Source organism: Lepisosteus platostomus, chromosome 6 (assembly GCF_059453375.1).
Source record: "Lepisosteus platostomus isolate fLepPlt1 chromosome 6, fLepPlt1.hap1, whole genome shotgun sequence".
NCBI classification, from domain to species: Eukaryota; Metazoa; Chordata; class Actinopteri; order Semionotiformes; family Lepisosteidae; genus Lepisosteus; species Lepisosteus platostomus.
The window spans coordinates 56847045-56863623 of NC_142616.1; the positions used below are offsets into that span (position 1 = coordinate 56847045).

A 16579-nucleotide genomic window follows, 5' to 3' on the forward strand; every position below is an offset into this window, starting at 1 on the left:
TAGTTGGAACCTTGGCTCATCTCATGCTGAGTCATCTTTTCCTGTTTTTTCCAGCTAAGGCTTCTGGGAGATGCTTCATTTGGTCCAGGTTAAAAACTTCTTCCTCCTTTGTGCTCATCAGTGCTGCCCCCTGGAGTCTCCCTCTTTGGGGATTTAAACCAGCAACCTTCCAGCCACAGGTGCAGATCCTTAGCCACAGTGCCTCCGATAATATGGGAAATCAAAAGTTGGCCTGTGTTATAGTTTTTGTTAAGTGTTGATTGGAGCTGGTCTTATACAACCTTGCATTATACACATTTTGTTATACTCATAATGAAGGTTGACTTGACAACTTGGCTGCGTCTCTGTCTGTCCAATTTAATTGGAAGTCTTATTCCAATTAAAAACCCTTTATTTCTTCTTTAAATCAATATGAAATTTTGTGTTTATTGAGCATTAAAATTGATTTTCTATTGTGAGGGTTGTTTTCTCGTCTCACACCTGAAACACTGCCTTCTTGTCAAAGACGGTTCCTGATGAAGTCAGCCTGCAAATCCCTACTAATGAGGAGTGCAAAATCATAACAATGTGAGTTCTTCACGGAATATAAAAGGATTTGTATTATGCACTGTTCGTGTTAAGCAAACTTATTGCTTTGTGCAGCATGATGCATTGTGAAAATGTATTTCCACAGAAGTACAACCAAGAGAGGCGTCATGTCTCACTGACACTCAGAACCTAAGTTTTCCACAGAACAAGTCCACAGCAATTCTGACAGGGCAGAGTAATGAAGTGAGCGTTTTGTTAATGAAATGGATAATGCTGGGTTTACTCTACATGTGGTTGGGAGGGTAAGAGGCTGTTGATGAAACCCTCTGTGAGGGTGGGGAGAACAAAACAAACTTCACGCAGACAAGAGCCTCCAACTGGATTTCAACTGGAATGAAGTTAAGGATCCTGGAGCTGTGGCAGTGGTACTAACCACTGTGTTGGCCGAGCTGGAACAAATCAATAAAACTCCTGATGAATTGAACAGTATTCCGTCACACAGTACGTGCTGATCTTGTGGGTTCTGCATTATACTTTCTCCATTTATTTTTATACACTTACACAGACCCAAGTTTCTGAATTTGACTGGGTTTGTCCTGAAAAGTTTAGAGTTGTAATCTAAGAAAAAATCCTCTACCTAACCTGCACTCATTGTTTGGATTTGGAAATACAATAATGGTTAGAAAGGAAAGATACATTTTGGTCTTAACTGAAAATGGCTGCTTTCCAAAGGCTTCTTGAGGAGATACACTATAACTAGTTTACACTTTATAAATGCGCCTTTTAAAAACTGGAAATCCAAAGGAGACTTGTTGAAATGGTCTGTGGCTGAGAAAATATGAGCAGCTGGAAACATTATTGGAGCATCCCTTCCTTCCATTCATGTCATCTTTCACAAACGCTGTATGCACAAGGCTTCCAGTATAGTAGATGACCCCTCCCACCCCTCCCATAAATTCTTTGCCCTCCTACCATCTGGAAAAAGATATTGCAGTATACGGGCTAGCTCCACCGGATTCTGTAACAGCTTTTTCCGACAGGCTGTTAGGCTTCTCAACACCCGGGTACCTACTTGCACCCACTCCAATTCCAAATCCCCCAGTGTTTAGTGTATATTGTGTGATGTATTTTTTTATACTATTCTGTAATGATTAAATTACACTATGTATATATCCTGTGTACATGGCCACTGTCTTAGTTTGCAAAATCGTATGTATTAATATTAGTATTGCTAGTCCTGTCTACATTGTCCATGTCAGTGTCTTATCTGTAATTGCACCGTGGACCAGGAAGAATGATATTTTGTATACTGTATACACTGTATACTTATATATGGCTGGAATGACAAACTTGAACTTGATTTCTGTCTATAAAACCTATATAAACTCTTCTTCAACCACTGGGTGGCAGCATTTGTTCAAGTTGCAAAAGGCTGCCACTATGAAGCACCGCTGAGGTGTATATTCGTGAGCTGGTGGAATTTAAAAAGCCCCATCAATCATTTTAGACCCCGGACCAATTTCCACTTTTCTGTCCTGAAGACCAGCAATAGGTGGTAATAATACAATTTTTGTTTGGCAAGGCAAATGATACTTGGCATTTTTAGAGTTTTCATGGTATTTAATCTGCGTGCTTAGGACAAGACAGCAAAGCAACATAATTCAAAACTATGCTTCTGAAATTGTATTGAGCTTTTAAGGAATAATGTTAAACTACTGAATGCTATCAATTGTGGCTTTGTACTAAGAAGAAACTGTTGGAACTTTTGTTAACTGAAGATAGAGCTTTTCAGATACCATGTATCTGATGTACAAGATTTAAATTGCAGAAATATGTCATATCCATACCTTTAATGTTTGAGAGCATTTAATGTCATCATTCTTTTTTGTCTTAAATATCATATCATAATAATTGCTGCCAGGAAGCATAGTAGTACAGTCATTAGCATTGCTGCCTCACAGTGCTGGTTTAATTAATGACCTGGGGTGCTATCTGTGTGGAGTTTGTATGTTCTCCCAGTGTTTGCATGTGTTTCCTCCCAGTGTCCAAAGACATACTGGTAGGTTAATTGGCTTCTGGGAATATTGCTCTTAGTGTGAGTATGTGCATGTCTGTGTGTGCCCAGCAATGGGCTGGTGTCCCATCCAATGTGCCCATTGCTTACAGGATAGGCAATCCTGAATTGGATGAAGCAGTTAGAAAATGGGTGGATGGATAAACGCTGACTGGTTTTGTTAGGAGAAACATTTGTTCTGCACATTCAGAATGGCAATAAATATTTTCAACACTCAGTCATGTTATTTGTCTTTGATGAAATGGTTAGAAAGACAAGAACAGAGATATGATTTATCTGCAACATCTTCAAATACACAGTAACTAGACAATATTTGTAAATCTCCTATTTAGTGCTTTCATATATGATCCTGAATGAAGCTTGCATTGAGTTGAATTCTGTTAAAAAAGTGCTTTCAATACAACATCTTTGTTGCTACTATGTTTATATAAAATAGTGTTCTATGAATTTTAGGGGGAATAGAATGTTTGTTTGGGAGCTTGAACATTGTGCATTAACAACTGTCTAGTCCTTAGTTGTACCTAGATTAGCAAAATGAATAGTAGTAAAAAACAAATAGTATGCAAAAGGTGAATGGTAGCAAAATTGAATTAATTCCATAGATACGGAACATAATTATTAATATTGTAATATACGTTTTACTATCTGTTTTTTCACGTAGTTCTCATTCAATTTTCAGATTTTATTTCCTGAAGTTAATGGAATGTTTTTTACTTTAATCTTTGATCCTGATTGTTTAAGTATTTTCAGAGCATGGTTTCTATATTCTGAAAGGTGCGATTAAAAAAACACTGACAAGTAAATGTGAAATTAAAATTAATTGGATGCTATTTGCAATGCTCATTTAGAAAAGGGTAGTTGGAAATTAGCATAGAAAAGTCTCTCTCTCCTGAGGATTTGGAGGCAGGGGTGAATAGCTTGTAAATGTATGCACCTGCCCACACTTCAGGCATCTCCCTGAAGAAATGATAAATTCTAAGAGGTTTGTCTTTCATTCTCTCCTCAGAGATATTGTGGAAGGTATGATACTCTAAATTTTCAGTGAATGAGGCATAGGCTGGGGAAAACTTTATCCAGTTTGCTAAAGGCTTACCTATAGTACAAAGCTTATGTATATACATGAGAGTAGAATAAAGACTGATATTCCAATCCAGGAGCAAACAATTTGTAATATATCATGTTTTGGTTAATATCTAACAAGTACTGCGATTGCCTAAGGCTATGGATTAGTTTTAAGTTAATCAAATGTCATTTTCCAACAATCCAAAACTTGGAATGGAATAAAGATGCTGGCAGTGAATGGTTAATAACCACCTTCAATACATTGTCCACCTTCAGGCTATAAGACAAGAAAATTACCTCCTGTTTAACCAGTACCTTTGCTTTAATTATAATCCTTCAGTATGTCAGGAGTGGAGACTACAATGTCCTGATTGGTGTGTCTAGTACAGATGCTTCGTGTTTTCTATACACTGCTTTGCAGTATTAAATTGAAAGGAGAGCACTGTATGCCTAATAACATGCAATTAGTTTTGATTTACATAGACAGAGAGGTGCAGTAGTTGCTCATCTGATTTAGCTGCAGACCTTTCATATAATATTGGGAGGTGGTAATTTTCAGCCTTCCACCACAATGTGAGTGAGTTTGTAGTTCAGTTTATTATTTATTTTGTTGCTTTTAAATATCCATTTAAGAAATTCACTAAGAAAGCAAAATGACAAAATATCCATTCTGAATACTGAAATTGTGTCTAGGACATTTACAGTTTACTCTTTGTTGGACTCTAAGAGTTCCTTCATAGTATATAGAGTCTGTCAAAATTGCCTGTTGTTCATTAGAAAGCTGCTTTATGTCCAGCACAGACATACTGTATGCTCCAAGCAAAGAAGTATAGTATTCTTGGTCTCTGGATCTTGAAAAGAGATCTGGAAAAGAAGTTAAACTCCAAAGTACTGCTTAAGGAAGGCTTCAGGAGTAGTTCATTTATAAGGTACTCAAGGATTGTCTCAGACAAGATACTGTGAATTTTTCTGTCCCATTGAAAAGCATGGTTTACGAATTCAAAATCCAGAACAGTTCATTGTGGTTAAATCTTTGTGGTTGTGTGCTCTTGTGAAGGGATGATGATAGTCTCAATCGGGTAGTAGGTTTTTACTGTGTATCATAACAAATAGAAGGAATAATGTACTTTCATAAATGTTGATATCTTAGCAACCTTCCTGGAGAAATCGTATTTGCAAAAGCTGGCTCTAATGTTCCAGCCTTCCTTAATGGAAGTGCTCTTATATATATATAAATAAATCATGTATGGACCCATATGGTGAGGTGTTCCAGGCATATGAACTGGGAGTTGTAGGACTTTCTGCTGTAAATACTTTGAATTAATGTCTATATTAGACTTCCTAATTGTTTTAATAGATTTACCATCTCTTATTTTTCCCTGAAATGTCACCTTTTGAAATGTCAGGTTTTCATCTCTAAATAATCTGCAAGTCCGTTTAAGTTCTTTGTCAATTCCATAAATACATGTACAGTATTTATAGTATCCTATGTAAAATAGAAAAAAATGCCTTATAAGGGGTTGGTCCATCTCTAGCAGTGATACAGCTTCAACATGTAATAGCATCAATTCTAAGAACATCTGATATAGTAGAACTGGTCCAGAAGTCACAGAGGTACTCCAGGAACAATGTCTGAGAAGCAATGCACTGCCTAATTCACTGAGCTGTATGTGGAGATATACTGTAGGACCATTCTGCCAGCAGCAGATCACACAGCTTTGAAAGAGATGAGGGTAGTAGTTCAGTACCTTCATGGAGCCTAAAGTGTCCGTACTGTTAATGTGTTTTAGATTTGCCCACCACTACCCAAGAGCCCTTGAGAATGTATAGATTGACATGTTAGCCAGGTCTGCTGCTATCTTTAGCACTACATCAGAGATACAGCATCTGTACCAGCAGATATGCCTGTTGTGAAGTGACATACATCAGCCTTCTTTCCTTATCCCACTGAAGTAAAGGCATGGTCTTCTGCTACTTTTGTAAGATTCCTGGGATGTACTATATGGTGGGCCATTCCCACTTATTTGGACAGGATGGGTGACCCCTAATTCTAATATTTTGGAATACTGGGATACAATACTGTAGCTTATTAAAAATACATTGAACACCAGAAATCTCCAGTTCCAGAACATTATTTTAGTATGATCCTGCTCATTATTATTTAAAACCAATATAATTGTGATATACATTAAAACCTCAGTCAAATTTGTTAATTGTATAAAAGAAAATCAAATAAGTTTCTGCAAATAGTTTAGAGAAATTGTTCCCTGAAACCAGGACTCAATCGATAAATACAGTACAGTGAAAATCCCTAACTCTATTTGGTTATTACATGTTATCTTCATATCCTGTAATTGACTTGCTTATATTCTGCAGACTTGCTTAATAAGTTGTCAGCTGTCTGCCTTTGATGCTTCTCATACACAGCTGAGAACGCTCAGACTAAAGACTTCCATTTCTGGTGCAATTTTGTGGCAAAACAGAAGTACAAAAGAACAAATAAGTGTATCTTAATAGCTAAGTTAGAAGCAGGTAAGAGAAACAGACTGTAGATAAGTAGTGCGGTGTTGTTTCTTTTTCTGTTGGCGTGGAAACTGATCTGCAGCTTGATTAGTCTGTGGTTTGGTAGATGAATTAAGTGCTTGACACTGAATTTGTATATTTAATGGTTCAGTGGTTTGTAAACTACAAAAAGCAATAGGATATTATTTACTTATAATTATTTACAATGTTTTGCAAACCTCACTGTTTGCTTACCTTACCTGACAATCATTGCAAAGAGCTTGGGTGGCAGATAAGAGATCTCCTATGCACTGACAGCACATCACAGTTAACATCTTACTAGTACCCTGCCTCCTACTACCTTACTAGAAATCGTGGGATACACAAACTGCTTGTGTTAAATATTTTAAGTACAATCCCTGCTCGTTGGTGCTGTTGTACAATCCCAAGCACCTGATTCATCTGAATTATATTTTGCACCACCATTTAATTGTCATTAAAGAGTGACTACAACCCCTTTCAAGCTCATTCTTTATGTATTAAGTATTGTTACCAGAACAAATAGTAGGATAGACCAGCTGGAATCCAAACGTTCATTTTGCAGAACTCTGTGAAACAGCACAGTACATTATTATTTACACTGTCCATTATTAAGTTACATTAAAACATGTTTGAATGAATAAAATGATACTCGCTTTGTTTGGTGCAATAACTTGCCTTACATTTAAGATCCTGTAAATAACGCAGCACCACTCGCCACAGTTGGAAATCCTATAGTTCTTAGCATTACATTTTGATTACATTTACAAAGACACTGGAGAAATTCAAGTTCCATCTTTGCTTTTTTGCCTCCTCCATATCAATTATTTTGAATGGCTTATATGTTCAGAAATAAATCAAGATTCGGTAGGACAGAAGTCTTATTTCAGTCCCTGAAGTATCTTCCCTTCCGGGGGAGTGTGTTTCTGGAGTGGTCTTCCTGTCGTAGAAGGGACTTGTGATCTCACTACTCCACATGCTGCACATAAACCTTTGAGACTGCCTCGCCCTGTCTGGACATGTGCTCAGTAGAATAATAAGGGCTGCTAGAAGCTTTTAAAATTGATTCCTTGGCCTCACATTTGCCTTAGTACCACCATCACTCTTCTCTTAGTGCAGCTGATCTATACCTTGACTTGAGGTCAAACTTGGCAATATTTGAGCCATGCTAAGTAAAGGTTGTGACTTTTCCCCCCACTAATCCTTCCAGTCTCTGTCTCTTGTTAATGTGCCACATTAATCCTTATACTGTACTTTGAGCAACTTAACAAGCCTTTATACCTTGATTTAGGTGTTTAATAGAGGGAAAATTGAAAGATAATTTAAAATAAACCCTTTAAAAATGTGACTATACAGAATTGGCCATACAAAAAAAAACATCTGAATTATATTTTATTTGTTTTGAATGAATGAAGTGATGACACAGGAACAAGAAAGAAAATGTGTTGGAGTGATAGAGTGAGGAAAAAGTCGTCTTTTTAAAATACCAGTTATTCTTAAAATACTAAGAATCTTCATTAAATGTTTCTTAATTGCTTAAGAGCTGTATGTGTGTGCACTGTAGTAGAAGATGTTAGAGAAGGAAAATCAGTTTGGATTTATGACACCCAGATTTAGAAAAATGCATTTTTTTCTTCCAAATCATTGTGGAACAGGAGTAGGTCTCATTTTCAGCCTTGTTTATGTATCTTTTTGCCTGAAAACTGAGCATTGGGGGATAATCTTCAACCATCATTTTGGCCTTCAAAAGCATACTCAGCAGGTACAGTACCATTTCTGCTGGGCTTATAGATCAACCTAGAGCATCATATCCTGTTGGCAGAGGCAGGATGTATTAGATGAAGAAAAACACCTGTGTGTTTTATGCACCTGACCAATATGTATAAATTAAGATCTTAAGAGATAATGCTCTTATTTGAAGTCCATGGTAGAAAACTTCATTTGTGCCCTTTTGCAGCTGAATATTACATTCATATGAGCCTGTGCTGGGCTAATCCACACTAAGCACTATCAGTAAAGTGATTTTATATATGACATTGGTCACAACCTCTGCCCCCTTCCCCCTTGTTAAAAAAACAGATGGAGTGCACCAGTTCTGTTTCTAAGCATTTTGTTCCGTTCAGAAGCTTTTCAGCATTCGCAGGTACTGCTTTTACAGCCACAAAGAAACATCCATTAACTCCAGCTTTTGTACAAATGAATGAATGAACTTATTCAGTTGGGCTGACCTGAATTTGTTTTTTCTTTACATACAGAACACCTTGTTCGCTGACAGAGTAATTAGAGGGGTACGGTAAACTCATCAAAGCACCAGCCACTCTTTGATAGTGCTCACATAGTATAAGACATACTGTAGAAACGCCAAGACCTATGTGTCTTTTTTACAGTAAACTTCAAAAAGAATTTAAACCTGTGACTGTTAGAGAAAGTAATAAGGAAAAAGCAAAATCTGATTATGTTAATAAAATTTAATGGTGGTACTGTCCCATTTACTAAGCACTTACATTTTTAATGTTAACATAACTTAACAACAACTTATTGCTATATGCACTCAAATAAATCTATTGAATCTATTGAATGTTATATGAAAATATGATTATATTCTGTTCAACATAACCTGTCCTATGACCAAGTATAAGATCTTATTTAAAACTATTGGAAATTCCACCACTCCTGTTATTCCTTCCCATATCTTGTCTGGACCACATTTTTTTAATATTTGCATACAAATATATGATTGTAATGATCTATTTACAATCCTGGCAATTCTGGCAACCCACTGAAGCTAAGCAGGTGTGAGCCTGGTCAGTACCTGGATGGGAGACCTCCTGGGAAAAACTAAGGTTGCTGCTGGAAGTGGTGTTAGTGGGGCCAGCAGGGGGCGCTCACCCTGCGGCCCATGTGGGTCCTAATGCCCCAGTGTACGGACGGGGACACTATACTGTAAACAGGTGCCGTCCTTCGGATGAGACATAAAACTGAGGTCCTGACTCTCTGTGGTCATTTAAAATCCCAGGGTGTTTCTCGAGAAGAGTAGGGGTGTAACCCCGGCGCCATGGCCAAATTTCCCATTGGCCCTTATCAATCATGGCCTCCTAATAATCCCCAACTATGAATTGGCTTCATTACTCTGCTCTCCTCCCCACTGATAGCTGATGTGTGGTGAGCGTTCTGGCGCACTATGGCTGCCGTCGCATCATCCAGGTGGATGCTGCACATTGGTGGTGGTGGAGGGAAGTCCCCATTACTTGTAAAGCGCTTTGAGTGGAGTGTTCAGAAAAGCGCTATATAAGTGTAAGCAATTATTATAATAATAATTATTATTATTATTATTTCTGTAGTTTTTGTGTACCAAATACTGGCTTTAGTTGTATGTTTCATTTCTTTAGTATTTTACCTCCCTTGTAAAAGACTGAGATTATTCCTTTTGATCTATTACTCAAGGTAACTAAATGAAGACTATTTTGTTTTACTTTACTGTACAGGAGGTAAAATGTAAAATAACTGTAAAATAACAAACCCCTACAAAAAAGCAGAATTTTATAGATGTGATGTGTGTCACCTTAAAAGGTAAAAAGAGGTAAATAAACATAGTTTCAGAATATTTAACTTATTTTATATATAAATTATATTTATATATTTCACTGGATACATGCTGGTTATATACTCAATATATGTACAAGGTGAATACTTGATTAATACATATATACAATGTTTTGTAACACTGCACTACAGTGTGCTACAGTATGAAGGATGCCTTCCTTGAATAATGAGCTACTGTATATAAAATATTGAGTTTGCTTGATCCTGCTATTAATATGACTGGACAACTTGGACATTTAAAAAAATGTTCTCATTATACTGTAGTGTTTCTATCTTGGTAATGCCACAAAGCTAATGTCTTGTAATAATGCATTGGTGTTAATCCTGGATGCGTTGATGCCTGGTTTTACCTGAAACAAAAGGTTAAACAATTTTGTCTCTTCCTGAAGGTGATAAGCAATTGTAAGGTCTTTTTCATCCTGTTTACTGACATAATTATAGCTGTGCTATATCACATATATCCTAGGTCCAATATTGCTCACTTTGATTCGTTGTAGTATTGATATTGGTGTGTCAATATATAACTTTTTGGAATTGCAAATGTACAAATTATGTATGTATATATGCACACGCTTATCAGGAACCCACTAGATTAATGTTGATGTGTTCTAACTAAGTGATTGACTGTCAGGTTTAATTGAGTGAACAATTTGTTTTCTCTGAAGACCTGGGGAAGTGTTAAGGTTCACACCTATTTATAAATTCAGTTGTCTGCTTTGATGCAAAATAGAGCTCCAGTGGATCTGCATGGAACCATTAATTTATTGAGCTCTATTAAAGAATGGACAGCTAAACAGCATACATTTCCATTAGCATGCTAAGCCTGATTACAGCCCAATTGCCTTTGCTAAGGAGCAACAATCAATAGCCTTTGCATTTCTGAACAGGGGATCATCCCACATTCAAAGTCAGTGGTTTAGTCATGGACCTCTTGAACTGGATTTGTCATTTTTTAAACTCTTCTTTTTGTACCTGTCCTTGTTCTCATTTATTTTTCATTAATCTTGCTATAGATGCTGTGAGAACTTAGTATTACAAAAGATTTTTGTCACCCTTCTTATTTTTGGATGATTTGGAAGATATATGTTGAATAGGTGAGTGTGTATTTGACTACTCATTGAAAACAAAGTGTAGATCAGCCATTAAGTAGACACCTATTTGTAACTTCTGATGCTATTAATAATTAAGTAGTTTGTGTATTTCGTAGAGAGTAAAGGCACCAGCATGGTTATGCTTAATACATTCTTGATAGCAACGGCCCAGCTGACACTGATATGTTTCTTGCTTGTTTAATGAACTAATAGCTTGTTTTTCTTTTTGTACAAAAGGGTGCTGAATTACTACTACAGTACTAAATGATTGAAGTATTTTCTGGGTTCTACACTAGGTAAAAATAGGATGCTTCCACCAGCAGCTTGCATTGCCACTAGAAGTATTTATGGTTCCTGACTATTCCCTAGTGCCCAGTGTCTCAAGCACAATTCCAGATTTTCATGATGACTGAGAGTTTTACATTTGCTGTGTTGGCATATAGTAATAAGAGTTATAAGAAGTGTTCAGTCTAGCTTCCTCTAATTTTCACTCTGCTATATACAGTAGATCTTGGACTGCAGAGAAAAATGCATCATATTATCTTGGTCACAAAAAAGTTCTATGGAACTGTGCGAATTACGCAGATTAAACCATATTAGCAGACACACGTTTTTGTAGTTCTAGTGTTGTTGCTGTTATTTATTGTGTTAAAGTGCAGATGTAATAGCTAAGCTATTGCAGAAAAGTATTAATCACAGGAATTATGCCTGAAAATAAAGCCTCAGCATCCTATACAAGCAGTTCAGTCTTCCTCTACTGCTTGTTGATGCTGTAATGACTTTTAGAAATGTTTACTTTGGTTTTCTTCAAATTCATTGGTTTTGCCCTGAAATCCTTTTTTTCTGATTTGGTCTCTCTTTAATTGAACTGAAGGAGCTCCATATAAATTTAAGGCTTGATGCAGATGTGCTTATTATTTAATCAGAAAGATACAGAGATTAAAGGATGCAGACAATTAAGGAACACATCTCACAGAGGTAGAAGCAAGTTATTACATTGTAGTTACCCTGTTGGTGAAGCTTGGATGAATACTTACAACATATTACTGGTGATTTGCTGATGTGAAGCAATAGAGAAAGATTTTAATATCACCATACCAGCACAGAGGGGTGGATTCACCAAATCCCAGTATGCATGCCTCTTTGTTTTGCTTTAATGCTTTTGAGAAAGGTCATCAGATTAACAGAATGATAATTATCTCGTAAAATCATTGTGTCACCTCATGTACAGCTGATCAATTTGACTGTGCTTTTTTTACACTTTCAGTGTATTTTAAGAATAAATTAATTCTCTGTAATTTCTAACTAAAATGGGTAAAGCAAACAATGAAACACATGAGGCTGGTTATTCAATCCTTTGAATGTCACATCTGTCAATACAGTATGTGTGCATTTCATTTTATTGTACATAATGTCACTATAGTTCAGTCGTCATTTACAAAGCAAGCTCTAGCTTTACTAAAATAATTCTTTACAGAATAAACATTTGTCTCAAATCATACAGGAGCTTTTGTGTAGAAAAATAATTTGGGGACCCATTTTGTTTTGCCGGGAACATTGCAAATTTGTATTTTATGCGGTTGAAATTTCATTTAACACCGGTCAAAGCTAAGTGAGAAAATCAGATACACAGATACGAAAACTAGGTCTATGTATTACTTTCCGAAACACTTTATTTCATAGGTAGGCCACATGTGATGATAAAGTTTTACTGGCAATTGAAATCAAAGTGAAAAAGAAATGGCAGCAGTATTGTGTTGCGCAACACCCTACTCAATTCAAATATTCAAATCCAAAATTTCTGATCTGCGTAATCAATCCAGTTAACCAATGGATGGCATAAATTCCGTATTACTGACCAGGTTTTTGCACAAACGCCCTCCTGTCGTCGCAATATCCTTTAATTTCCGTTTATATTATTATCATGTTTGACGCGAGAATACGTACATTACTATGTATGAGAACTGCTCTGTACGAAAGCTGTGTTGTAAAATATTTGTTCTATACTCACTGAAAAAACGTCTGTGCAGAACTACATCTACTGTCATTTACAGGGTATGTCTGAGTGGTTATCTGTAATAGTCTCAATTCATGGCAATATGGTTACAAAAACTAAACTTTCAATTTAACTTTTTAAAGCTTCTTACCGCTCACCCTAATTACTGTACTTTCTAGTGATTAATCGGATTGCCAGAGAAACTGAATCAGGTGGTCTGAGAAAAAGGGTAAATCAATCATTAAATTAAACAAATACCAAATAATCTTTATTATAGGAATGCATGTATTTTCTTTACATTACAGTACTCTCCCTCTTTTGCCTCTGCCTTTTTACTCTTGATCCGTCAAATCGTCGTCAAAAGCGAACCTCCTGCCTGGGTGTTGTCTCTTCTCTTCAGCTCTGCTCTTGTTGACGTTATCAAGCAGCTCTAGCAACAGACTAGCCTTGTTGCACTTTACGGGGTCTTTGATATCGCAGGGAAGGTTGTTGATATAATCTGGGCTTTTGATGTCCCAATATCTCTTCCCGGGGTGCTGCCGTTTCTCCAAATCCTGTAGGTCCCCAGCATCGAGTTCATTCTCCAGTTCTCTCCTGCCCGGGTGCTGTCGTTTATTGTACGACAGGTAGCGTTTACCTGGGTGCTGTCTTTTGGACATGTCACTTTGGTAACCCATCTGAGAATCTGTGGCGTCGGAATACTGGTCCATCAGGGACCGCTTACCCGGATGTTGACGCCTTTGCAGTTCCACATAATCGTCTGTTTCGTCCTCTCGTTTTCCAGGATGCTGTCGCTTTTGCTCCTCGAAGTAGTCATCGTCCTCCTCCCGTCTGCCGGGATGCTGCCTTTTCTCGAAGTCGGGGTATCTTAAATCTTCGTCCTCCTCGCGCCTGCCCGGGTGTTGCCTTTTCTCAATGTCTTCTTGGTACCTTTTGCCAGGATGCTGCCTCTTAGAAAGCCACTCCTGTTGCGAAGAGACCTGATCTGTAAGTGAAAGAAGTACGAGAAAAAAAGAAAAGAAAAAGAAGATAAGAGTTATTTTTTTAAAAAAACCTACAGACAGCATTAGAGTTTGTGCAATACACCGAGTGGAACTTGAAATTAGTTTTCAACAGTATAATTGTAAACCAATTACTTTACCAACCACAGTAAGCGCGAACTCCTGTAGTTCTTTACAGAGTAAAAGATGACACATCTTGAGGTTTTTAATTTTTAGAGCTATTATCTGAACATTATACTCATGGTGGCATAAATCAGCGATTATCATTTGTGCGTTTTGGGCCATTATATCTAACATAGTTCAACGACTCGACTCTTCGTTGTGCAATCGAATTCAATAAACCACGTTTCGAAAGCAAACCTCGTATACTACATGTAGTGAAAGAATTTGATTGAATTGTGTTTTATTTTCGTTCTATTGAAAAACTGGCCTGCTTTGTGTCGATTTCTATTTCTGGTCGAAAATAGTTTACAGGAGCTGAAGTATAATATGGCATTTGATATAGAAACGTGTGTGCCTCGACTTTTAATAAATTAATATAAGACTTGTTTAAAACAATCTTAGAACGGCTTAAGTGAAACAGAATTGAGTTAATAGAACAGTACAACCAGATGAAAGACCTGTATTCATTATATAAATAGAATGTGTTCGTGTTCACAGCTGTCGGTGTATGTTGTATTAGTTATTTATTGAATAATATACTGTGTATGTATACCATACTGTATCTGTGTATGGTCAAAATGCGTCACAAAACGCATAAGTATCGCGGAATACATGACAACCGTATCGTGAATCCCAGATATTTAATCTGCCATAAATTGAAATGGTTATGTGTAAAGCAATGAAAACGGCAACAAAGTAAATGAAAAGAGTCATTAAAAAGTTTCTTTTCTACGAAATGAAAGCGTGCTGTACAATGGCACAATTATCTGCTTGTGGCTTTAGCTTTCGAAGAAGTTTGTGAATAGAGCTGCGAAATAACGAGCTACATACCATTAAGTTTGTCATCATCTTCGATCTTTTTCAGTAGAGATCTGAAGATGATGTTCTGTGCTCTCTGTAGTATATCATCTAAGGGCACTCGTTCTTCCTTGTCGCTTTCATCAGGGATATTTTGTCCCAGATTGACAGTGAGATTGCAAACAGTGAGAGACACGAGAAGAATCAAGCAGGCAGACCTCATAGTGATGCTGGTTTCCTTGTACCTAAAACAAAGATTTAGATTTTATTAAAGCAGAACTCACTAAGCAGATGGAAAGACGTGCCGCTGTTTATTAAATAATAAATTAATAGTATTGCTAAATAAAGTTCAAAATTGCACGAAATAAAGAAATCACAGTTGCATGAGAACTGCAGGTTCAGAGAACGCGAAACTAATGTAAGGAGGTCCCGTTTGTACTACTGTACATACTTCTGTTTCCCGACTGTAAAGAAACTTACTGACATCCAAAGACGTAAAAACTCATAAGCAGACATGCACATGTAAAATCTCGGCGATAATATTAAAAGTTTAACAGTTTCAGTTTGTTGATTGTAATCACCATTACATATCGAAACTTAAAAGACAAAGATGTGGGCACAACAGCGTTAAACCAAATCCCTGGAAAAAAACACACCATAACTTACCTGCTGTTAAAATATTGCAGGCTAACTTTTCTTTACAAGAAAGTCTTTCTCTCTGTTCTTCCTATGCACTTCCTCTGCACGTACTTTTAATACATGACAGTAGTGCTGAGGACGTTCTTACAGAGGTTTGATTGGAGAGGCACACTAACGTATCCACGCAGCTTTCGAAGTTGTGTGTCCGATATGTTGAGGCTCCTCATTTATAGTTCTCGTACACCCCCAACATGCTAACGATTTTGTAGTAATTTGGGTGGTATCGGTTGTTTCATTGATGTCACCAGTAATGATTTCTAAGCGTGCCTGTCACCAGGCACAGTTTTATGTTTAACTGTAGAGGTCGCTGTTCTACCTTGGTTTCAAATGTCAGGCTATTCACCAACTTCGTGCAAATCCTACTTACAAGTATCCGCAAAAAAAGAAAACAGTAGAATTGGATCTGAAGTGTAAATTAAGTCATCAAAATTAATACCCAAAGTGGAGTTGCCCTCAGTGATAATATATCATGTAAACTCAAAATTGTCCTTATATGTGCCTAATTAAAAGTAGTTTTTACGAGTTTTTACCCGTTTTAGTTTGATCTGTCTGCATACGTGCACAGCGATAAATGCAGAATACATTTGAAGATAAGTTAAACAAAAAGTTTAAAATGATGATTCACTGCCTTTCATGCAGGATTAAAATGATTGTTGGAAAAAAAGTTTTAAGAAAACTAAATACATAAAGTGAGTGCTGGTCAAATGCTATATCCACTAATACTAAGAAACAACCATTGGAGGTAAGGGTAAAGCTACAGTATACAGGAGGTACTGTATATGCAGGAGGCGCTGTCCGAGGTTCTGAAACCCATGTATCGCTAAAGGACTTCATTTAGCAAAATTGGGCGCTCAAAATAACTTTGTTAATTGTCATAGCAACCCCAAAATTAAAAATATGTTTTTAAAGAATTGTAACATTTATTAATCAAAGCATGAAGAACGCAAAGTATAATAGACAAGGAACGTAGCACACACTTTCTAAAGTCCTTTTCAAATACATTTCTTATTCATGAAAATATTTA

The 16579-nt window shown here is 36.8% G+C and overlaps 1 protein-coding gene across 1 annotated transcript; it reads right to left on the reverse strand.

Moving 5' to 3' along the window:
• Positions 1 to 11799: 11799 nt before the first annotated feature.
• trh (thyrotropin-releasing hormone) lies at positions 11800 to 15775 on the reverse strand. The gene is made up of 3 exons (XM_088636490.1): positions 15523 to 15775; positions 14890 to 15101; positions 11800 to 13880 (listed from the first exon to the last, which is right to left on the reverse strand). The coding sequence occupies exons 2-3, from the start codon at positions 15077 to 15079 to the stop codon at positions 13228 to 13230; spliced, it is 843 nt and encodes a 280-aa protein (XP_088492616.1). The 5' UTR covers positions 15080 to 15101; positions 15523 to 15775; the 3' UTR covers positions 11800 to 13227.
• Between the last annotated feature and the right edge of the window lie 804 nt (positions 15776 to 16579).